This window comes from Cervus canadensis, chromosome 18 (genome assembly GCF_019320065.1).
Source record: "Cervus canadensis isolate Bull #8, Minnesota chromosome 18, ASM1932006v1, whole genome shotgun sequence".
Classification (NCBI taxonomy): Eukaryota; Metazoa; Chordata; class Mammalia; order Artiodactyla; family Cervidae; genus Cervus; species Cervus canadensis.
The window spans coordinates 55,068,139-55,086,470 of NC_057403.1; the positions used below are offsets into that span (position 1 = coordinate 55,068,139).

Below are 18,332 nucleotides of genomic sequence, written 5' to 3' on the forward strand. Positions count from 1 at the left end.
TAAGACGCCTTGAGTGCCTGGCTAGTCATCTGAGATGAGATGGGGTTATTGCAGCTGAGGCACCGACAGTCTTGGAGTGAGATATTGATATAGAGACAGGCGGAGAGGGAGAGACAGAGAAAGAAGAGGAAGAACAGGGGGGAGGGAGGTGGTGGAGGGAGGAGGAAGGAGAAAGAAGAGGGAAAGAGGAGGAGAAAAGAGAAGAGAGGAGAGAGAGGAATGAATGGGAGGAAGGAAGGAACAGAAACAGAGAAGAGATGGCCACGAGACAAGAGAGAAAGACGGTCCTAGAGGGACGGGGGCGATGAAATAGAGACAGTGATGGGGAGGAAGACAGGCAGGGGAAGACAGACAGGGAGACAAGGAAGAGAGGCATGGAGTAAAAGATAGACCAAGAGTAATCGGCACCGAGATTGACACGTGGACACACACAGAGCCACACGCACACGCGCACACACACACACACACACACACACACACACACACACACACACACACACACACAGGGACACCCCGATAGCACGCAGGAGTGCCCAGCCAGGGAGGACCTATTGCTGGGAATCAAGACCCTTGGAGTACATGTGACTTTGTCAGTTGAACTCAGAGTTCTCCTTGAGATAAAAATAGGAGTTTCCAGTGTAAAGTTCCTCCCTCTTCCAATGCCTGCTCCCTGAGGAATCACTAAGACAATACCACCACCACCACCACAGACACAAGGTCATCATGTCTTTCTGAGAATTCTAGGGAGCTGAGTGCAGATGATTAGAAAACCATGTCCCAGCCTGACCCCTCCCCTCAGCCCTGCTCAGCCTTTGCACACACGGCCCCTCAGGGACACGACTTTTCGTGTACAGGATCAAAGGCTACAAATAATTAATGAGCCTTTTCTCCCCAAAGAGTTCCTGTGACAACAGCTCAACCTGTCAGGGATGTTATGCCTGCCTTTGATGGAGCTCAGAACCAGTGCCAGGAGAGGAAGGGTGGGTGGCGGGGAGGGAAGGGCGGAGCGAGGTCCGTTAAGTGCCAGGCTGAGAAAGGGTCACTTCCAGGCAACTCTGGATCTCAGCAGGAAGGAATGTGTCCAGAGAGTCAGATCAGAGAGAGAAATGTGTGTCTCACACACACACATTTACTCGGCTTTCAGTGCTGGAAAAGGGACTTGTCCAGACACTGCTCAGCCAGACCCACTTGTAAGTGCTACAGTTCTTAGCCAAACAGCCACAGAAGCACCTCAGTTATATTTTCTGAGGGGGTCATGACATTGACCTTGATCACAGTGGCTCTCCATGGTCCCTGGTGACTCAGAATCTGGGAAGGACCTTGGCATCCCTGTGGGAAACCACCTCCCAGGTACTCGTGGCTGGATGCTGGGTTCCCAGTGGGCTCACACAGCAGGACTGGCCCCGGGGACCTCTCACCGTCCTGCCGGTCCGTCTGTCAGCTGTGAGCACGAGTTGGCTCAGTGAGACCCACACCTGGCCCTCCGGCAAATACTTCCGGTTGGGGAGGATCATTTTTTTTTCTGGTAGGACTGAGGACCGCCGTTGCTACTGGTGGCCTTGACCCTCTGTGGCCATAGAGAGACAGCTGAGGATGAAGCCAAATCAGGCTAAGTGCAGAGTCAAGAGGTGGGGAAAGAGTATATTCTGAGCCCTGGAATTCTCATGCTGCATGCCCTTGTCCTCATTTTTGATGCTGTGGGCCAGCATAGGCACTCCTGAAAAAGTCAGTCTGAGATGGGACCTGGCCACTTGTGACTGAGGGTCACATCACACCTGTGATGACCCGTTGTACTGTGGAAACTGGAAGCTCTTCAGAGCTTTCTCTGTTCCTGCTTTTTACCACAAGTCTCATGTCTAGTAAGTTACAAACTGCTTTCTCTGATCTCCTTTACTCACAGTGGGTGCCACTAATGCTCCATGCGAGATAGAATGGGAAACCACTGGATTCCGGCTCCAGTAGCTGGTCTGTTCTCCAAGCTCAAATCCTGGCCTTGGAGTCCCTCGCCATTCACCTGCTCCTCTCCAGGCGGGAATCACGTCTCCTGACTCGGTCTGCAGGGGCTGCTGGCCATGGCCTCTTGTCATACACCAAGCACCACACCCCATTTGCCAGATGGGTTTTCTTCCTGCTTTGCAGTCAACTGCCTGTGGTGGGGACAGCTGCAACCACATCTGGGAAGGTCACCTCTTTTGACTGCCAAGAGGCCCTGAGTTGGGGGTGCATGGCTCCAGCTCAGGCAAAGCGGACTTGCCCCGACATATGAACCACGAGCCGAGTGACACAAGAGTGGACCTGGCTGGAGGTGGGTCACTCCCCCTGTGAGATCCTGCAGTGCCAGCCCGTCAGGTCCCATTACCTAGCGGCACAACAATGCCCTAGTTCCTGTGCTATCCTAGCCTTGGTCCAAGCATCTTTTCCAATTCTATAAACTCCTCAACATCACTGACCATCAGAGGAATGCAAATCAAAGCCACAATGAGATAGTATCTCACACCCATCAAAATGGCCATCATCAAAAAGACCATGAGTAACACATGCTGGAAAGCATGTGGAGAAAAGGGAACTTTTGCACACTGTTGGTGAGGAATATGAATTGGTGCAGCCACTATGGAGAATACTGTGGAGGTCCTGAAAAAAAAAAAAAAATAGAACCACTATCTAGCAACTTCACACCTGGGCATATATTAAAAAAAAAACCCACGAATTTGAAAAGCTACATCATTCTCTCCAATGTTCATAGCAGCATTATTTACAATAGCCTAGATATGGAAGTAACCTAAGTGCCCATCAAGAGATGAACATACAAAGAAAATGTGGTGTATATATATACACACAAATATGTGTGGAATATTACTCAGCCATAAAAAGAATGAAATCCTGCTATTTGCAACAATGTGGATGGACCTACAGAATATTATGCTTAGTGAAATAAGGCAGAGAAAGACAAATACTCTGTTACCACTTATATGTAGAATCTAAAAAAGAAAACAAAGGAATGCGTATAAGAAACAGAAACAGACTCACAGATATAGAGAAAAAACTAGTGGTTACCAGTGGGGAAAAGTTCTATAAACTGTTCCTAGGATCTTCCAACAAATCGCCCTTTTGCTTGAGTCAGCCAGAGCTGGTTTTAAACAAAGAACCCCGACAGACCCACGTCTTCCCCATACGTTCCACCTTAGTGGGGCATCTACTCCCAGATCTCAGACACCTGCTTCAGCCCCTCCTCATCGCAGTAACATCTCCATGCCTGCCAGAATCCTGTGTTAGCCAGCAAAGGCAGTAGCCTAGGCTTAGCAACATCAACCCCATTTCTGTGCATTTCCTACCCACCCCGGAGTCACCTCTTCTACCTCCTGTTGTAGAAGTGCAAACTGACAGTTAAGCCCCTCTAGAGACATCCTAAATTTGCACACTACCTTACAGTCTGTTAAGTTACAGATTTCCTGATCTTTCTCTTTGATGTTTAAATTCTGTATTTCCTTTGTCAATGCAGGAAAAGGGGAAATAAAGGGAGAAGAGGAAAAAAAAAAGAATGGCTATTTCTGATTCACATTATTACAGGATTTGGCATTATTCTGTGCTTGTATCTAGTTCATCTGCAATTTCAGCAAGTTTTGTCATAAAAATAAACCCCCGTTTGGGTTGGAAAATAACTTCTGCCAGCCTGCTCCACGGTCCTGTGGCCGACATGGAGATGGTGGCATGTTTCCAGCTGTTTCAAATCAGGAAAATAAGACACATGTTTATTCGAAGTGTGTCTAATACGTGGTTATCGGTACCTCCTATGAGAAGATTCTGTTCTGGAGGAGGAAGATTAATAACTTCCTTTTGCAGAGACAAGCGCATGTTTGGACCTGCATGCCAATGTGTCTGCTGTGAGACATCGTACCAGGGAGGGCATCTCGTCTCCACCAGCACGAGATGCACCGCAGATAATGCTCATTTAATTAAATCTCATTATGAAAATCCCTTCTTTTGAAGTACTGGACAGAGCTTAAGGAATGAAGACTAAAAATTTGAACCTTTTTTTTTTTTTGGCTTGCCAATCATCAGTGGAAAACTCAACCCCAATGGTGGTGGTTTAGTTGCTAAGTCGTGTCTGACTCTTGCAACCCCATGGACTGTAGCCCTCCAGGCTCCTCTGTCCATGGGATTCTCCAGGCAGGAATCCTGGAGTGGGTTGCCATTTCCTTCTCCAGACGACCTTCCCGACCCAGGAATCGAACCTAAGTCTCCTGCATTGCAGGCATATTCTTTTTTTTTTTTCATTTATTTTTATTAGTTGGAGGCTAATTACTTTATAACATTGTAGTGGTTTTTGCCATACATTGACATGAATCAGCCAGGATGGGGAACACATGCAGGCATACTCTTTACTGACTGAGCTAACTCAACCCCAATGGTCCATTTCTAAGTACCAGGTAACACCTACTCCTTCCCCTTAACAGTTCAGAATTCAGAGCACTTAGCCGAGAGCACCGACTTTGCATACTGAACTGCAATGTTTCCATCCTGATTCTTCTGCTACTAAGCTGGGCAGCCTTGAGCAAGTTACTGAACCTCTCTGAATTCCTAATACCCTTAACTGTACATGGAGTTGGCCAAGCCTTTCTCATGAAGCTGTGGCTGCTGATAGAGTAGGTCAAGTGTCTGAGATGCGAGGGACCCTGGGGGGCAGCTCCTTCCACACTGTGCTCGGCCCTGGTAGAGCCCTGGGAACCTGTGGGAACACAGCCCTGGAGCCCCTCTCCTCCCAGGCTGCTCTGCAACCAGGAACCAGGTACAGGGCCAACCTCCTTGTGTAGCTGGCCTGGTCCCCTGGTGCCACTGGCCGAAACTCTTCATCACGACACAAACTTCCTGCTCAGCCAGGTCGTTAAGCAGTGTAGGTCAATGGTAGCCCGGAAGGAAGAGCCACTCCTGCCCGCCTCCCGCCTCTGGCAGCGGAGACGCTCACCCACCTGATGGTCTGATGCTGCAGGGAGTCGGGGTCCGTGGCATTCACTGTCAGCAGCACGCTGCCCACGGAGATGTTCTCCTGCTTGGTCACCATCATGGGGTCTGGGTAGAAAACCGGGCTCTCGTTGACGTCCAGGACAGTGATGTGGACAGTGGCCGTGGAGCTGGGGCCGTAGGAGACGTCGGGCACCAGTGGGTCCTCGTTTTCCACTTTGATCAGCAGGGTGTGAAAGGCAGAAATCTCATAGTCCAGAGGCTGGAAGGCAGAGAGCGGTCTCAGCACCTGGGTCTGCCACCAAGGGCGGGAGCTTTTGCACAGAGGCCCTCTGACAGCCCTCGGGCCGTGCGGACACTCGGGGACGGACCCAGGTTCTGTGGGCTAAGAAGTTTTATGCAACTTGGGGCCCTCTTTCAGAAAAAGAGTATGAAACATACAGATACAAAGTTAGGTATCTAACTTGGGAGTTGTTGATGGTTTTAGATTGAGAAATAACCAAAGCGATTACATGAGTCTCAGAGATCTGGGTCCCTAAATTCCCTGATGATGCTGACATTAAAAGCCTTTCCACCTGTAGCCTGTGACCCCAAACTCCAGCATGCCTGCGGTCTTCAGTGGGTGCATGTTATTCTAGTAGAGTGTCATGCAGGCATGACATTTGTTCCCATGACTCAGTGGCTCTATTGCCATTTTCTGGGCAGGGGGAAGCGATACCAGATACACGGCCATGCCTGAGACAGTCCCACACAGGACAGCTATTCCACCAACGAGCAGCCCTGCTGAGGCCCTTTCCAGGTGATCATGCAAAGGGGCTGCTGGTGTCTACCCCCTCAGCTGCTGGGTAGACTAACATCAGAGGACATTAAGGAAACCCACTGTAGACATTATTAATGTGGTGCCCTGCCCACCATAAAATGTCACAGACCACATGCACTCTGCCACTTTCCTTCTAAATCATGAGCTGCAGTGAGGGTGACATTTCCTGTTGATGGGAGTGTGTGTGGGGAGACATTCAGGTGAGACAAAGACACAATTTTTATTTCAGTGTTTACCGGGAAAATGAGTAGCTAACTCATAAGACCCAAGACATAATGGATATTCCTGCTGGGAGGACGAGACTAAAGTGAGTGCAGGGAGGTGATTCACACTCAACCAGAAGGAAGGGGATGGCAGTGCAGGCTGTAAGGGATCTGGGAATGTGAGGTGGGGGGGTGAGGACAGAAAGAGCTCTGTGGGCGCAGGAGGTAGAAGGTGGAATCAGAGAGGATGAGTGGGAGGAGCTTTAGGCAGAATTACACTAACTTCCATAATAATTACAGCTAACATGCATGCAGCCCACCCCACACCTGTGAAGGGGCACAGATGCACATGTGTGCACACATGCACAGGCACACATATGCGTGCACGGGCACACACACACACACACACACACACACACACACACACAAAGTGCTGACCTGGAAATACCTCCTGGTAGTAATAGGACTGCCCCTCCCACCCCCACCTAGAACTCCTCCCAACAGGGTCAGCATTAGGGTGCTAAGCCCTAACAGATATAACGCTGTTGGTACCCAGGAGCTATGCTGCGGTTCCCTCCCTGGAACACAAGAACAATTTACCACCACATCCTCCTTTCTAATATCAGATCTCTGTCCTCCCCCAGTGAAGCCCCAAATACGCAAGCCCATGAAGGACTCTGCATTTGGCTAGTGTTCCAGGTGACTCGTGTAGATGCTGACGTTTCAGACTCACAGCATGGTGGGCCGGAGGGGGACTGGAGGGCACTGTGCTCTAGTCCAGCTTTGCTTGTATTTTATTTTCCTCAAGCCACAGCAAACACAGGCTGGGAGAACTGTGCTCCTGTAGGGTTTATGTGGGGGTGTCTATTTACCCAAGTTTTGTCTTACTGCTGCAGGTCTGGAAAACTGCCTGCCACCTTTTATGGACACTGGATGAGATGCAGACAACAGCCAGAGGCTGTGTTATTTTATAGTTTTCACAACTTTGAAACTACAGCGCTGAGCGTAGGAGGGCAGTGTCAGGATCTCCTGGGAGTCCTGACGAGGGAAGAGGAGTTGGGAACTCGCAGAGCTGCTCTTTGCAGGCAGATGATTAGGGTTCAGTTTGGATGAAGTTCTGAAAAGGGCAGGCTTGAGAGAAACCCAGAGCCCTTGTCCTCCCAACAAAGCGGGAAGCATCTGTAAAATCTGACATTCTTAGTGGTTCTGGGTCCTACTCCCAGCGGCATTATGGAACTTTGTTGATGCAAATGTTTATACAGCCTGGTTAGGCTAAATAATGACCCCACTCCTAATATGTCCATGTTCTAATCCTTGGAATGTGCGACTGTTACCTTACATGGCAAAAGGGACTTTACAGATGTGATTAAACTACAGGCCTTAACTGGGGACAGAATCCTGGATTACCCAGGTGGGCTCAACGGAACCATAGGGATCCTTGAAAGAGGGAAGCAGGAAAGTCAAAGGAAGGAGCAAATGTGGCGATGGAAGCCACATCTGTGGGCTCAGAGTCAGAGAGGAAGATGCTGGGGTACTGCTCTGAAGATGCTGGAAGGGGCCACGAGCCAAGGAATGCAGGCGAGCTCCAGAAGCTGGAAAGGGTGAGGACACATCAATTCCACTCCCCCCCGCTGCCCCTGGAGCCTCCAGCAGGAGCCAGCTACACCACCTGCAGCCCCATGAACCTGATTTCAGACTTTAAGCCTCCATATTGGTGGTCACTGTTACAGCCACTGGAAACACACACACAGGCACCAAGTGCCCATCGAGTATGAGCTGGCGACTTTCTCACAACAGCCTGGAGAGGTGGGCTGTCCCGGCACCCCCGTTTCACAGACGAGGAAACAGGCACAGAGAACAGTTATGCATCTCAGCCGAGGGCACACCGGGAGCAGGTAGCAACGTTCCTGCTTTGTCCACACACATGGCTGCCATAAATACAGCTGCTGCCTGCTTCCCGGGCAAACTGCTTCAGCCCCCAGAAAAGAGGCTGTATTCCGCAGATGTCCTGGTCTGGTGGCAGCTCTCCCAGAACCTCCCAGACCCCTTCCTCCAGGACAGGGGGATACCAGCCACTCATGGTCTGCTGCCACCCCTCCCATCCACGTTTCTAAGCCCTCCCTTTCTATTGTGGTCCCACTTCCTTCTTGGACTCCCTGCAGCAGACCACGTGCTCACGGGCAGTTTCACACTGAGGATCACCCTGTGTGGTAACTATCTGCTGTGTTTAAGAGAGTAATCCAGACTCTGCTAAGAAAGACTGAGAGGAAATGTGATAATCCACAATTTGAGTATGAATTCTTAGAAAACCTTCACAGGTCCCATTTTTACATATGTTTGATAACTATCAAATGTCTGGAGAATGTGTTTTAAGGTTCCACGCACGTGGAACAGGCTGGTTTTGAGGCTGTGAGGGTAAAAGCACTCCCTCAAGTGGGAGACTTTCTCTACTTTAGTTCTGGGAGGGGGAGACTGGGGCTGATTTATCCTCAGCTGGGGGCCCTGGGTGCTCAGGCAAGGAAGGAGGAGCACTGGAGGCACCCTTACTTTGACGACGGAGAGCATCCCCTCGTTGGTCTCTGGGTTGGTGTGGATCTCGAAGCTCTGCCCCGGGTTCCCATTGATGATGGTGTAGGCAGCCCTCCACGCCCCCGTGGTGGGGTCGTCCTTGTCCTCAACTGTCAAGTTGACAATAACTCCCACGGCTCCTTCCTCGACTGTGGCTTGAAACTGTAAACAAAGCAGACCATAACTGTCACTGTTTTGGGAAAACAACAACAACGACACAGCAAAGACCATGGATGGCGCTCTTAGGACATGCCTGGTATGGGGCACGTTACCCCTCGCATCTCATTAAATGATAAAGCAAAACAGAGCAAGACCACAATGCTGTGTTCTGCCAGTAGATGACAGGCTTCAGGTTCTCGCAGCCTTATGTTGGGCCATGGGGCTGAATGCTCATCAGAGGGTGTTGGCCAGGGCTGGCCTGGGCTCACTGGAGGTGAGGGTTGGGAGAAGAGCTGTGCCTTCTCCGGGCCCCCTTCCTTCTCCCCACCTGGATGCAGAGGACCACGAGGCCCAAGGGGAAGGTGGAGCCAAAGGAGGGATGGCGCTAGGGTCCCTGAGGCACCATGAGGAGTTGGACGGAAGCCCGTCCTGAACTGCTGTTGAGTGAGACCCGGACTTGGATTGAGTTTGAGCCTTTATGTATTTGTTCTTGCAGCTCTGTTACCGAATGTGAGTCTGTGTGCCCAATGCACAGTGAGGCCAAACAACATCAAAATGTCAGAGGCTGGAGCAGAGACACGTTTATTGAGGGCCCTGCAAGGAGATGGGTGGCTCATGCCTTAAAAAACCGCAAACTCCTGGAAAGCTGTCAGCAAAACCCTATTCTAGGAAAGGTGCAGGAGGGGCATGGGTAGTTGTGGCAAACGTCTTGCTGTCAGATCCTTTGCTCTTGAGGTCAGGTGTTCCTGCAAACCTCCACCAAAACAAATGTTATTCTCTGTTCTGACAAGTAAGGGCAAGGTCCGAAGGCTCAACTTTCACCCTCTGAGGTCTGGGGCCTGGGTTAGAGGAGGGGATCCCTCTGAGGAACAGTTACCCCCCATACCTTTATCCAGCACCAAGTACAGGTCCTCCCACCAGCACCCAGGCCTGGCTGAAGAGGCAGATCTCAGTTGGTGTCTCCCTCAGGGCCTGGTCCTCAGACCCTACCTGGCTGTCATCACGGGGGCAGCCAGGAGCCCAGGACCCAGCTAGCCCTCAGGGTCCTCAGGCCGCCCAAATACAGTGGGGGGGAGGGGTGGGTCCCGGGGACCCACGCAGACAGATGGCTGCCGCCATGAGGTCCTGGAGAAGGGGATGGGAAAGAGGTTCCCGCTGCCTCAAAGCCTGGGCCTGGCCAGTGGGTGGCTGTGGGGAGGGCTCTGGAGCCCTGCAGAACACGGCCCCCAGCCTGTCCCCCGGGACCCCCGGCTCACCGCCAGCCAAGGCCAGGGAAGGCCTTGGGGAGGAGGCTGCTCATGCTCTCCCTCGGAGGACATCATCCGGCCAACGGTGGGCCCAGCGGGACCTCTAAGGCCATGCTAAGGGCCTTGTGCTAACCCTCGTAGCTTAAGGTCTCATGGTAAGTTGCACAGAAATGACTGCACGGCCGCCTCTCCCCTCGTACAGCACCACCCACCCTGAGGACAGGGGACCAGATAACAGAGCGCTCTTGCTCATACGCGCTGGCATTGAAGCCCTAGAGCGACTCCGGAGCATGACTGTACCATCTTCCCTAATGAAGGGAGCCAGCTTCATCCTTCCCACCCCTGGCCCAACCTAGCAGGACTTTAGAAAAGCATTTTCTAAGGAAACAAATAAATCAATTGTTTGGAGCTTTGTTGTGACTATGTTTTTATTGTAATACATCTCAAATGTTTGTTGCAAGTAGGTGTGGTGAAAAAATAAATCAATAAATGAAAAATCAGCTTTCCCATAGACTGCGTTTCACAAGCCATCATTATTAGCACATTCCTTTGAGCTGGAAGCATAAAGTATTGTTTTTGTGCTTACCTCCGACACACTACAGGTGAATAGTAATCCATTTGCAAATATTTTATAAGCAAGTAATACCAATAAGCTGACAAGAAGAAGAAGAAATATCCTGGAATTTCAATTAGTAGGAAAGAGAACCTAAAGACAGTAAGACAATGTCAGAAGGCCCTGATGTTCAAAGAGAAGTAATTGAGAAATGAAGTCCCGAAAGCGGTGGCTGATTAATTGACTTGCAAATCATTAATCAAAAGCCGTAATCTTGATGCCTTGGGGGAGACAGGCTGGGGATGGGAACTCATTCGTCTCTCACACCTGCGTGAACCTGGGTAGGTTGTCTCCCTTCCCTACAAGTGGTGCTGGGAAATTCTTAGAACACACACACCGGATGGAGAAGAGCTGGAGTAAAGAGGATGTGGAGGGTGCTGTCACACAGAAATAGCTCCAGGAGACAATGATTTTGACCGGATTCCTCTGAGTCTTGTTTAAGTTAGTGTTAACTTCTATCTTCCCTGCATTCTCAGAAAAATTATGAAATTCCAGAGCTTGAAATCAGACTGGTGGTTCATAGTCCTGTTAGAGTCTCCTTGAGGGCTTTTTAAAAACACTTTTTTTTTTTTTTTTAACTAACCCTATTCCAATTCAGTTGGTCTGGGGCAAGGCCTGGGATTCAGTATTTTCTTGACCTGCACAGATAATCCTATTGATAATATGCAGTTTGGGTGGAGAAGCAAGACAGTTCAAGCCAAGGATGACTGAGGTGAGGACGTGAGAATTCACCCTGTGTACTGCGAGGCTGCCCGGGTGCCGTGTTGAGCGGCAGGCAGCGCATCTGGGGACAGCAGGAAGGAGTGCTGTGATCGACTACTGCGGTCTGCTCTGTGCCTGGGAGCAGAACATGGCAGCACATGTGCTACCTGACCCTGCAGGTTGCAGAGGAAGAAGCAGGCTCAGAGGAGGAAGGAACAGCGTGGTCCAAAGTCACCAAGTGAGCCGCAGGTCACATCTAGATCTGGACTGCAGTAACGTCTGCTTTCCATCAGTTGTTACTCACGCCCACTCAAGATCCCCATTGCCTGCCCCAGCCTACCGAGGGTCATTAGGGAAGAATTCCCTGAGAACTGAAGGAAGACGAGAAGTTAGTGAGGTGAAAGGTGGGAGTCTTCCTGGATCTGGAATGGCAGGTGCAGAGGCCGGTGGTGGAGGGAGCATGGGGCAGAGGGAAGGTGTGTGGAGCAGAGGGGAGGTGTGTGTGGCTGGAGAGAACCCTCTGCTCTTGGACTATGGAGGAGGAGACAGTCAGATGATGCAGAGCCTTGTGGGCCAGGGAAAGGTGTTTAGAGTTTACCTTGAGAGCAAAGTGAGGTCTAATCAAGGAACTGGAATATGTTTAAATCAACTCCTGAGAGAACTCAGAAAAAAAATCTTTAAATATAGAAAACATTCAACACAATTATTATAGTCTCTGTTAAGACCATTATCTGATTCTTGCATAAACTATAAAGCCAGTTTCCTTAAGCATCCATTTAGAAACTCATTACTGCTTAATTAAATACTCATTCTATTAATTCTATTCAATGTTTTAACCCCATTATGTAATTCAGAATGGAAAATTAAATAGATTAAAACAAAATAGTACCACTTCATATTTCTAGAGCAATGCTCACTTTGTGATTTAAAAACAATAGACAGACATTAATTTACCATACCAGAGCAGGAGGAATTATTGATTATAACATTACTTCATTTAATTGGAAAAAATAGATAAAGTTACTTTCTGTTAAATTGTGCTGTAAATCAAGTACGAGATGTGAAACATGTTTTCACACAATCAGACTGGCTTGGGACATACTGAGTTTCATGAGCTCTGTCTTGCAACTCAGAGCTGAGTTATCTCATTTTCTTTTCTCTGATACGGTGAGGTGAGTTCTGTGATGGACACTTAGGAAGAGACCACCTAGACTTGCCACAAAGGTCATTCATCACCAGGGGACGAGGGGCTTGCATTTTAATTTACACTGAGAATGTACGTTCTTCCTCATAGGGCAAAGAGTTGCTTGTTAAGGTTAACCGGAAGATGGAAATGCTGGTCAGCAGACGAGAATGCCACATGTGGGGAGAAGTGACAGCTCATGACTTTAAGGGATAGGACACCAGCAGGCCTGCTTGCTTGATTGCTGGAGTCCAGGTTCATGAGCTGCCAACCCTGCGGTTTCATGGAGAACTGATGCTGAACTTGAAAGGACGGGATATAGTTGGCTGGGCCCTGGCTTTGAGAAAATTAAAAGATAAGGTCCTAGAAAGTTTTACACACTTAAGTTTCTATTTGTGAGGATAAAAGGGTGATGGAGACATCATTAGAAACTGAGCTTGGGAACTCTTTTATGAGTCTGTATTTACATAAAGGATGCAGCTTGTTGGAAAAAATCTAATATCTGGCTGATAACCTAATGGGTAGAAACCACAGTTGCTGTAAATAAGATCATGTGTTTAAGGATGTTGGCACATTGCCTGGCATAGAGTAAGGAATCGATATTTGTTAGCAGTGGTGGTGATGATTGATTTCATTCTGTCTCATATCAAATTCTTACTAGTGAACTGGAGAATAAGGCTCAAAGTCCTGTGACTCTTTCTCTTCTTATCACAGTCTGCCTTCCAAAGTGGTTGTTTTGTGTAGATCTCTTATTTCCCTGGATGGGTGTGGAAGAAGCTCTTTGCTTTTCAGTCTTATAGACCTGACCCTCACACATTTGCTTATCCTTGTCCTGCTGTTTAGCACCAAGGCAAATGATGTTAACTTGTCGCACCCACATTTAGAAGGGACAGCTGCACTGGATATCTGGTTTCCTTCTATCTGTAATTAGGATTCATCTTGGGACAGAAAGATGCAAGACCTTGCTTAAATAAGTAGTCATTAAATGTCTACTGAATGTCAGGGAGTCTGCCAGGCACAGGATAGACAGCAGTCAATGAGAGGGACACCATTCTCTCTCCCCTCAGGGCCTTATAGCTCAGGAGACTGACACATTCTCTCCTGGTCACCCCCTGTCTTTATACATGCTGCTCACCCATGGCATATCCAAACAGTTAGATTCCTACCATTTCTCCACTGTCATACATCCCAGACTGCACCTGCGGCCCATTATGGATGCATCTGTGTTTGGACATGATTTAGTTTCCAGCTAGTGGTCATGTTAATAAATGGTGCTGGGGCCACTGGATAGCCAGGTGGAAAAACAATGGATCTTGATCCCTACCTCACGCCATACAGAAACTGTGAAAGGTAAAACAATAAACGTTTTAGAAGAAAACATGGGAGGCTATTTTAATTCAGCTCACAGATAATGTTTATGTGTACCTTATATATATCAGTTCAGTTCAGTTCAGTTCAGTTGCTCAGTCATGTTCGACTCTTTGCAACCACATGAACCGCAGCATGCCAGGCCTCCCTTGTCCATCACCAACTCCCGGAGTCCACCCAAACCCATGTCCATTGAGTGGGTGATGCCATACAACCATCTCATCCTCTGTCATCCCCTTCTCCTCCTGCCCTCAATCTTTCCCAGCATCAGGGTCTTTTCAAATGAGTCAGCTCTTCACATCAGGTGGCCAAAGTATTGGAGTTTCAACTTCAACAACAGTCCTTCCAATGAACACCCAGGACTGATCAAATATATATGTAATATAATGCAAAATATTTAAAATACATATAATGTAAAAGTATAAAAGGTAAATGTATACATAATGTGCACACAACATATGTATATATAACATGCACACAATATAACATAGATGATATTTAAATAAAAATTTAATGTGTAGAGTTCTACACAAAGTTTATTCAGTATTTTAAGAAGACTTTATGTCCAGGAAGTGATTAGCAAGAGAGACCCACAAGGGACTCTGAGCTGCTTGACTGAGGACCACCTGCTCACCCGCCAGCCCTCAAGACAGCTGTCCCTACTGAGTCCTTTCAGCTCACACTCCCAGTGTGCCTCGTCCACACGGCCTCTGCTCCCCATTCCTGTCTTATTTGGAGCAAATCCCAGACACATCACGGAATCTGTAAACATTTCAGTGTTTATTGCTAACAGTTAAAAACTCTCTTTAAGAAAACAGAATCAAAGTCCTTCCTTGATCCAATTAACATTAGTTTCCTATACTGACAATTACTGGGATGTCTTTTGCTTCCCTAAAAGTACTTGCATGTTGTCTCTATCGTGGGTGGAGAGAGTGTCGTGTAGCCGTGGTAAAGGGCAGTTAGTGATGCACCTATTAGGGGTCTCCACAAGCATTTTCTCAGTTAAATGTTTCAAGCTACCCTGACTAAATAGGTGAGGAAATGGAAAAACTGAACATGGAAAGAGTTCCATGATAATAAAGAATAGCAGTTCAACGAAAAAGAAACATGATCTGAGTGGAGAGGACTCTCTGTGGTTCCTGGCCTGCAAGGCAATGTGGTTCTTGGTCTGGGAGAACAGATGCACACATCCTTCAGTGCATGTGACCCACCAGTCCTGGGGAGTCCCAGGCTGGGAGGAGAACTGTGTGCCTCCCAGGAAGGCTGTGTCCAGGGTGCTGTTCCAAGGAGAGGAGAGTCCAAGTGTCCCCCAGATGCAGGGGGCTGAGCCAACGGGCAGGAGGCGGAAACAATATTTACTGCGTGCTCTGGCAGAAAGTGTCTTCCCGCCCCTTCAGGGCACCCTCTTTTGTGTTGGTTCATTTTCTTGGCGGAGAAAGCCATCTTCAGGGCTGCTGCAGACACAGAGGGGGTGCTGTGTACCGACTTCTGAGGAAGATGCCTGGCCAGGTTCTGACTCCCTAGGTGCCCAACAGCCCAGCAAGTTTGGTTTGCACACTTCCTCCACGCGACCTCACCTACTGAAGTTCCTCACATCTGCCAATTACAGACCCACGATGCAGCTGAAAAAGTGAGTTTTTAGGAAAAAGTAACTCAAGTACTAAAACATGCTTTTTCTCCTCAGAACAAAATGAAAAGATAAGAGTCACTGAAGACTGGCAGAAAAACAATGCTGTTGGGCAGGGTTCTCAAACCATGTTCCTCAGAACATAGAGAGATGGTGCAGGAGTCCCACCAATGTATCAAGTATTTTCCTCTAAACAAGAAAGACAGAAACTGCCCAAGGAATCTGTTCACTGTATTTTATCTGTTTTGTATATTAGAGCTCTTGTCTAAGATTTTGCTTGGAAAAAATTTTGCAGCTGAAAAGAAATTTGAAAAGCACTGCCTTAGGGAACTGATGAAATAAATATTACATTTGATGGTGAGAGAAAAACAAAAACCAAGGAACAAATATGCCTGAATTGTTTTTTCTCCAAATGCCCTGCGTGGAAACTTTATTTTATCTGACATTAACATCTCTCCTTCAGTTGAGCTTCTCGTCTTAAAAAAAAAAAAACAAAAGAAAAGGCCAAATACATATGTTCATTTAATGGAATGATTGGAAATAATTTAATTTTGAGAAGCAAAGAGATTTTCTGCAGGGATACATGTTTAACCATAAACATTTGAACCTGAGTGAAGAATGACTCTTTTTTTCTTTTTAACAATAGCATGATCTACTCTAAGGACTTTAGAATTTGGTTTATGCAATTCCATAAGTTTACAGGAGGGGAAAGTTCAGTAAAATGTGTAAATTCTGATCCACCTCTAATTCACGGGTAAATTGTGTGACTTCTGGGTCCCTGTTTGGTTATCTGAGAAGTAGCGTATCAGGAGAGCAGGAGTTCATAACACTGGCTACACATCAGAAACACTTGAAATCTGCTTAGTATCTGGGATCCCACCCACATTCAGAGATTTTCCCTGGGTGGGGCTAGGTATTTGCATGTCTAAAAACTTTCCCAATATGATTCTGATGAAAGAGGGTGAGAACAGCTGCTTGAAATGACTCCTAAGGCCGCCTCCTAGTGTTAGGATCAAGCTTTAAACCAATCTTAGGGATCCGTTTCAATGTGTGTACGTCCTAGCAGATATTGGGAGGGCCAAAGGATGTCATTGGGTGGCAGGGGTCATCCTTGAGATTTCTTACAGTCTTTGCTCTAGGAGCCTATCAGGGTTGCTTACAGACCAACAGAATACATTTGCCAGTGAAAATCACAGGGCTTTCTCCTGGAGGTAAAGGTTTTCATCATCCCAAACAGAAATACTGTATCCATTAAGCACTCATTCCACTCCTCTCACCACCCCAGCCCCTGACAGCCACAATCTACCTCTGTCTCTATGGATTTACTCTTCTGGCATTTTTATAGAGATGGAATCACGTAACACGTGGCCTTCTCTGTCTGGCTCCTTTCAATTAGCACAGCGTGTTCAGGGTTCATCCGTGTTGTAACCTGTGTCAGTGCTTTGCTCCTTTTCACAGTTGCATAATATTCCACTGCTTGATGGACCATGTTTTATCTGTCCATTCTTCCACTGATCAACATGTGGGCTGTTTCCACTTCTTGACTGCTGTGAAATGTTGCTCTGAACATTCATGGACATGTTTTTTTGTGGACATATGTTTTCATTCTCTTGGGCAGATGCCTAGGAGCAGAATTGCTGGGTCACATGGTGACTCTGTGAGTGAGGCAGTGGGGATTTATGTCATTTATCAATATGCATAGAGTCCTTGGTCTGTACCTTTTAAACATGTGAGGCTGTGTACTGTTTACTGTCTTCTCAGAGCTCACTGCCCCCTTGTCCCATGTGAGGAGAAGCAATTTGGGGATGGAAGCTTCCCTCTTTGAACACAGGAGGGGCTGGGAAGGAGGAGGACCTTTGGGAGCCATGTCTCCTTGGACTAACCCGCTAAAGCAGCCTCCTTTACCTATTGCATGCAGTGTTGCTCAGCTTAATGTAGAGATGAGCTGGGCGCCCTGGAGTTCACAGAGAACAAGCCCTGCTTTGTGCGTGCCCCTTGCAGCTGCTTCTAACTAGAGGAAGTACATCTTTAATCTCCTGAGCGGTAGGAGAACGGCCACACTTGGTTAGAACCCTGATGCTAACGCCCCAGTACAAATAAGGACAAGAGAAACCTTCTGCTTTCATTACAAGGGATTTGTAGAAATTCACACATGGAATTGACTTATAGCTTCTAATTTATATTTAAATCCCAAATGCCGTAGTCAGAAGAAACTGCTCTAAATCCATTATCTGTGTCTGCACCATTGATTCCTGTTTCAAATAGACCCCAGGGGCCCACTTGTAATTCCCATTGGCATCTCTGCGTATTTCTTCCCAGAGGTGGCTTGTGGAGCATCTGAGAACATCCAAGTCTCACAGGGAGAAGAGATGGATGAGAATTGTTCCTTTGGGAATCAGACCCAGTGAGAGAGGGAGGATTAGGAAAATCATTCTCTGTCCCTTCTGGGTTCTGATCTTGGGTGGAGCCACACTGGAGTCTGTGGGGAGAGAGGTGCCCGAGGTCTGTCTTTCACATTCAAAAGAATGAATGACGGAAAGTTACTCATGTTTAACACCCCACGAAGCTCTACCACCTACTGGTTGTGTGACCTTGGCCAAGTCACTTAACTTCTCTGTATCTTGATTTTCTCATTGGCACAATGAGAAAAAATAATAGTACCTACCATTATAGGATCATGATGACTAAGCAAGAATATTTATAAATGTTGAGATGAATGCCTGACACATAGTAAGCAATAGAGGCACACTGTGATAATGAACACAGACAGAAAGAATAAAGAATTGATGTTTGTTTACAGTACACATCATTATAAGGAATGTGACCGGAGAAATAAACTTTGCTCTTCTGGGCTTTTTGTTGTCATTTTTACAGGAGCCTAGT

General features: G+C 47.7%; 1 protein-coding gene across 2 annotated transcripts in view; it reads right to left on the bottom strand.

Annotated features, from left to right (window-relative positions):
• Positions 1-18,332, bottom strand: part of CDH13 (cadherin 13) — a 980,233-nt gene that overhangs the window by 86,667 nt on the left and 875,234 nt on the right. For both annotated transcript variants that reach the window (XM_043435590.1, XM_043435589.1), the window contains 2 exons: positions 8,530-8,712; positions 4,968-5,221 (listed from right to left, as the gene is read on the bottom strand). In XM_043435590.1, coding sequence (XP_043291525.1) covers positions 4,968-5,221; positions 8,530-8,712 — 437 coding nt within the window. The remainder of the gene's footprint in view (positions 1-4,967; positions 5,222-8,529; positions 8,713-18,332) is intronic.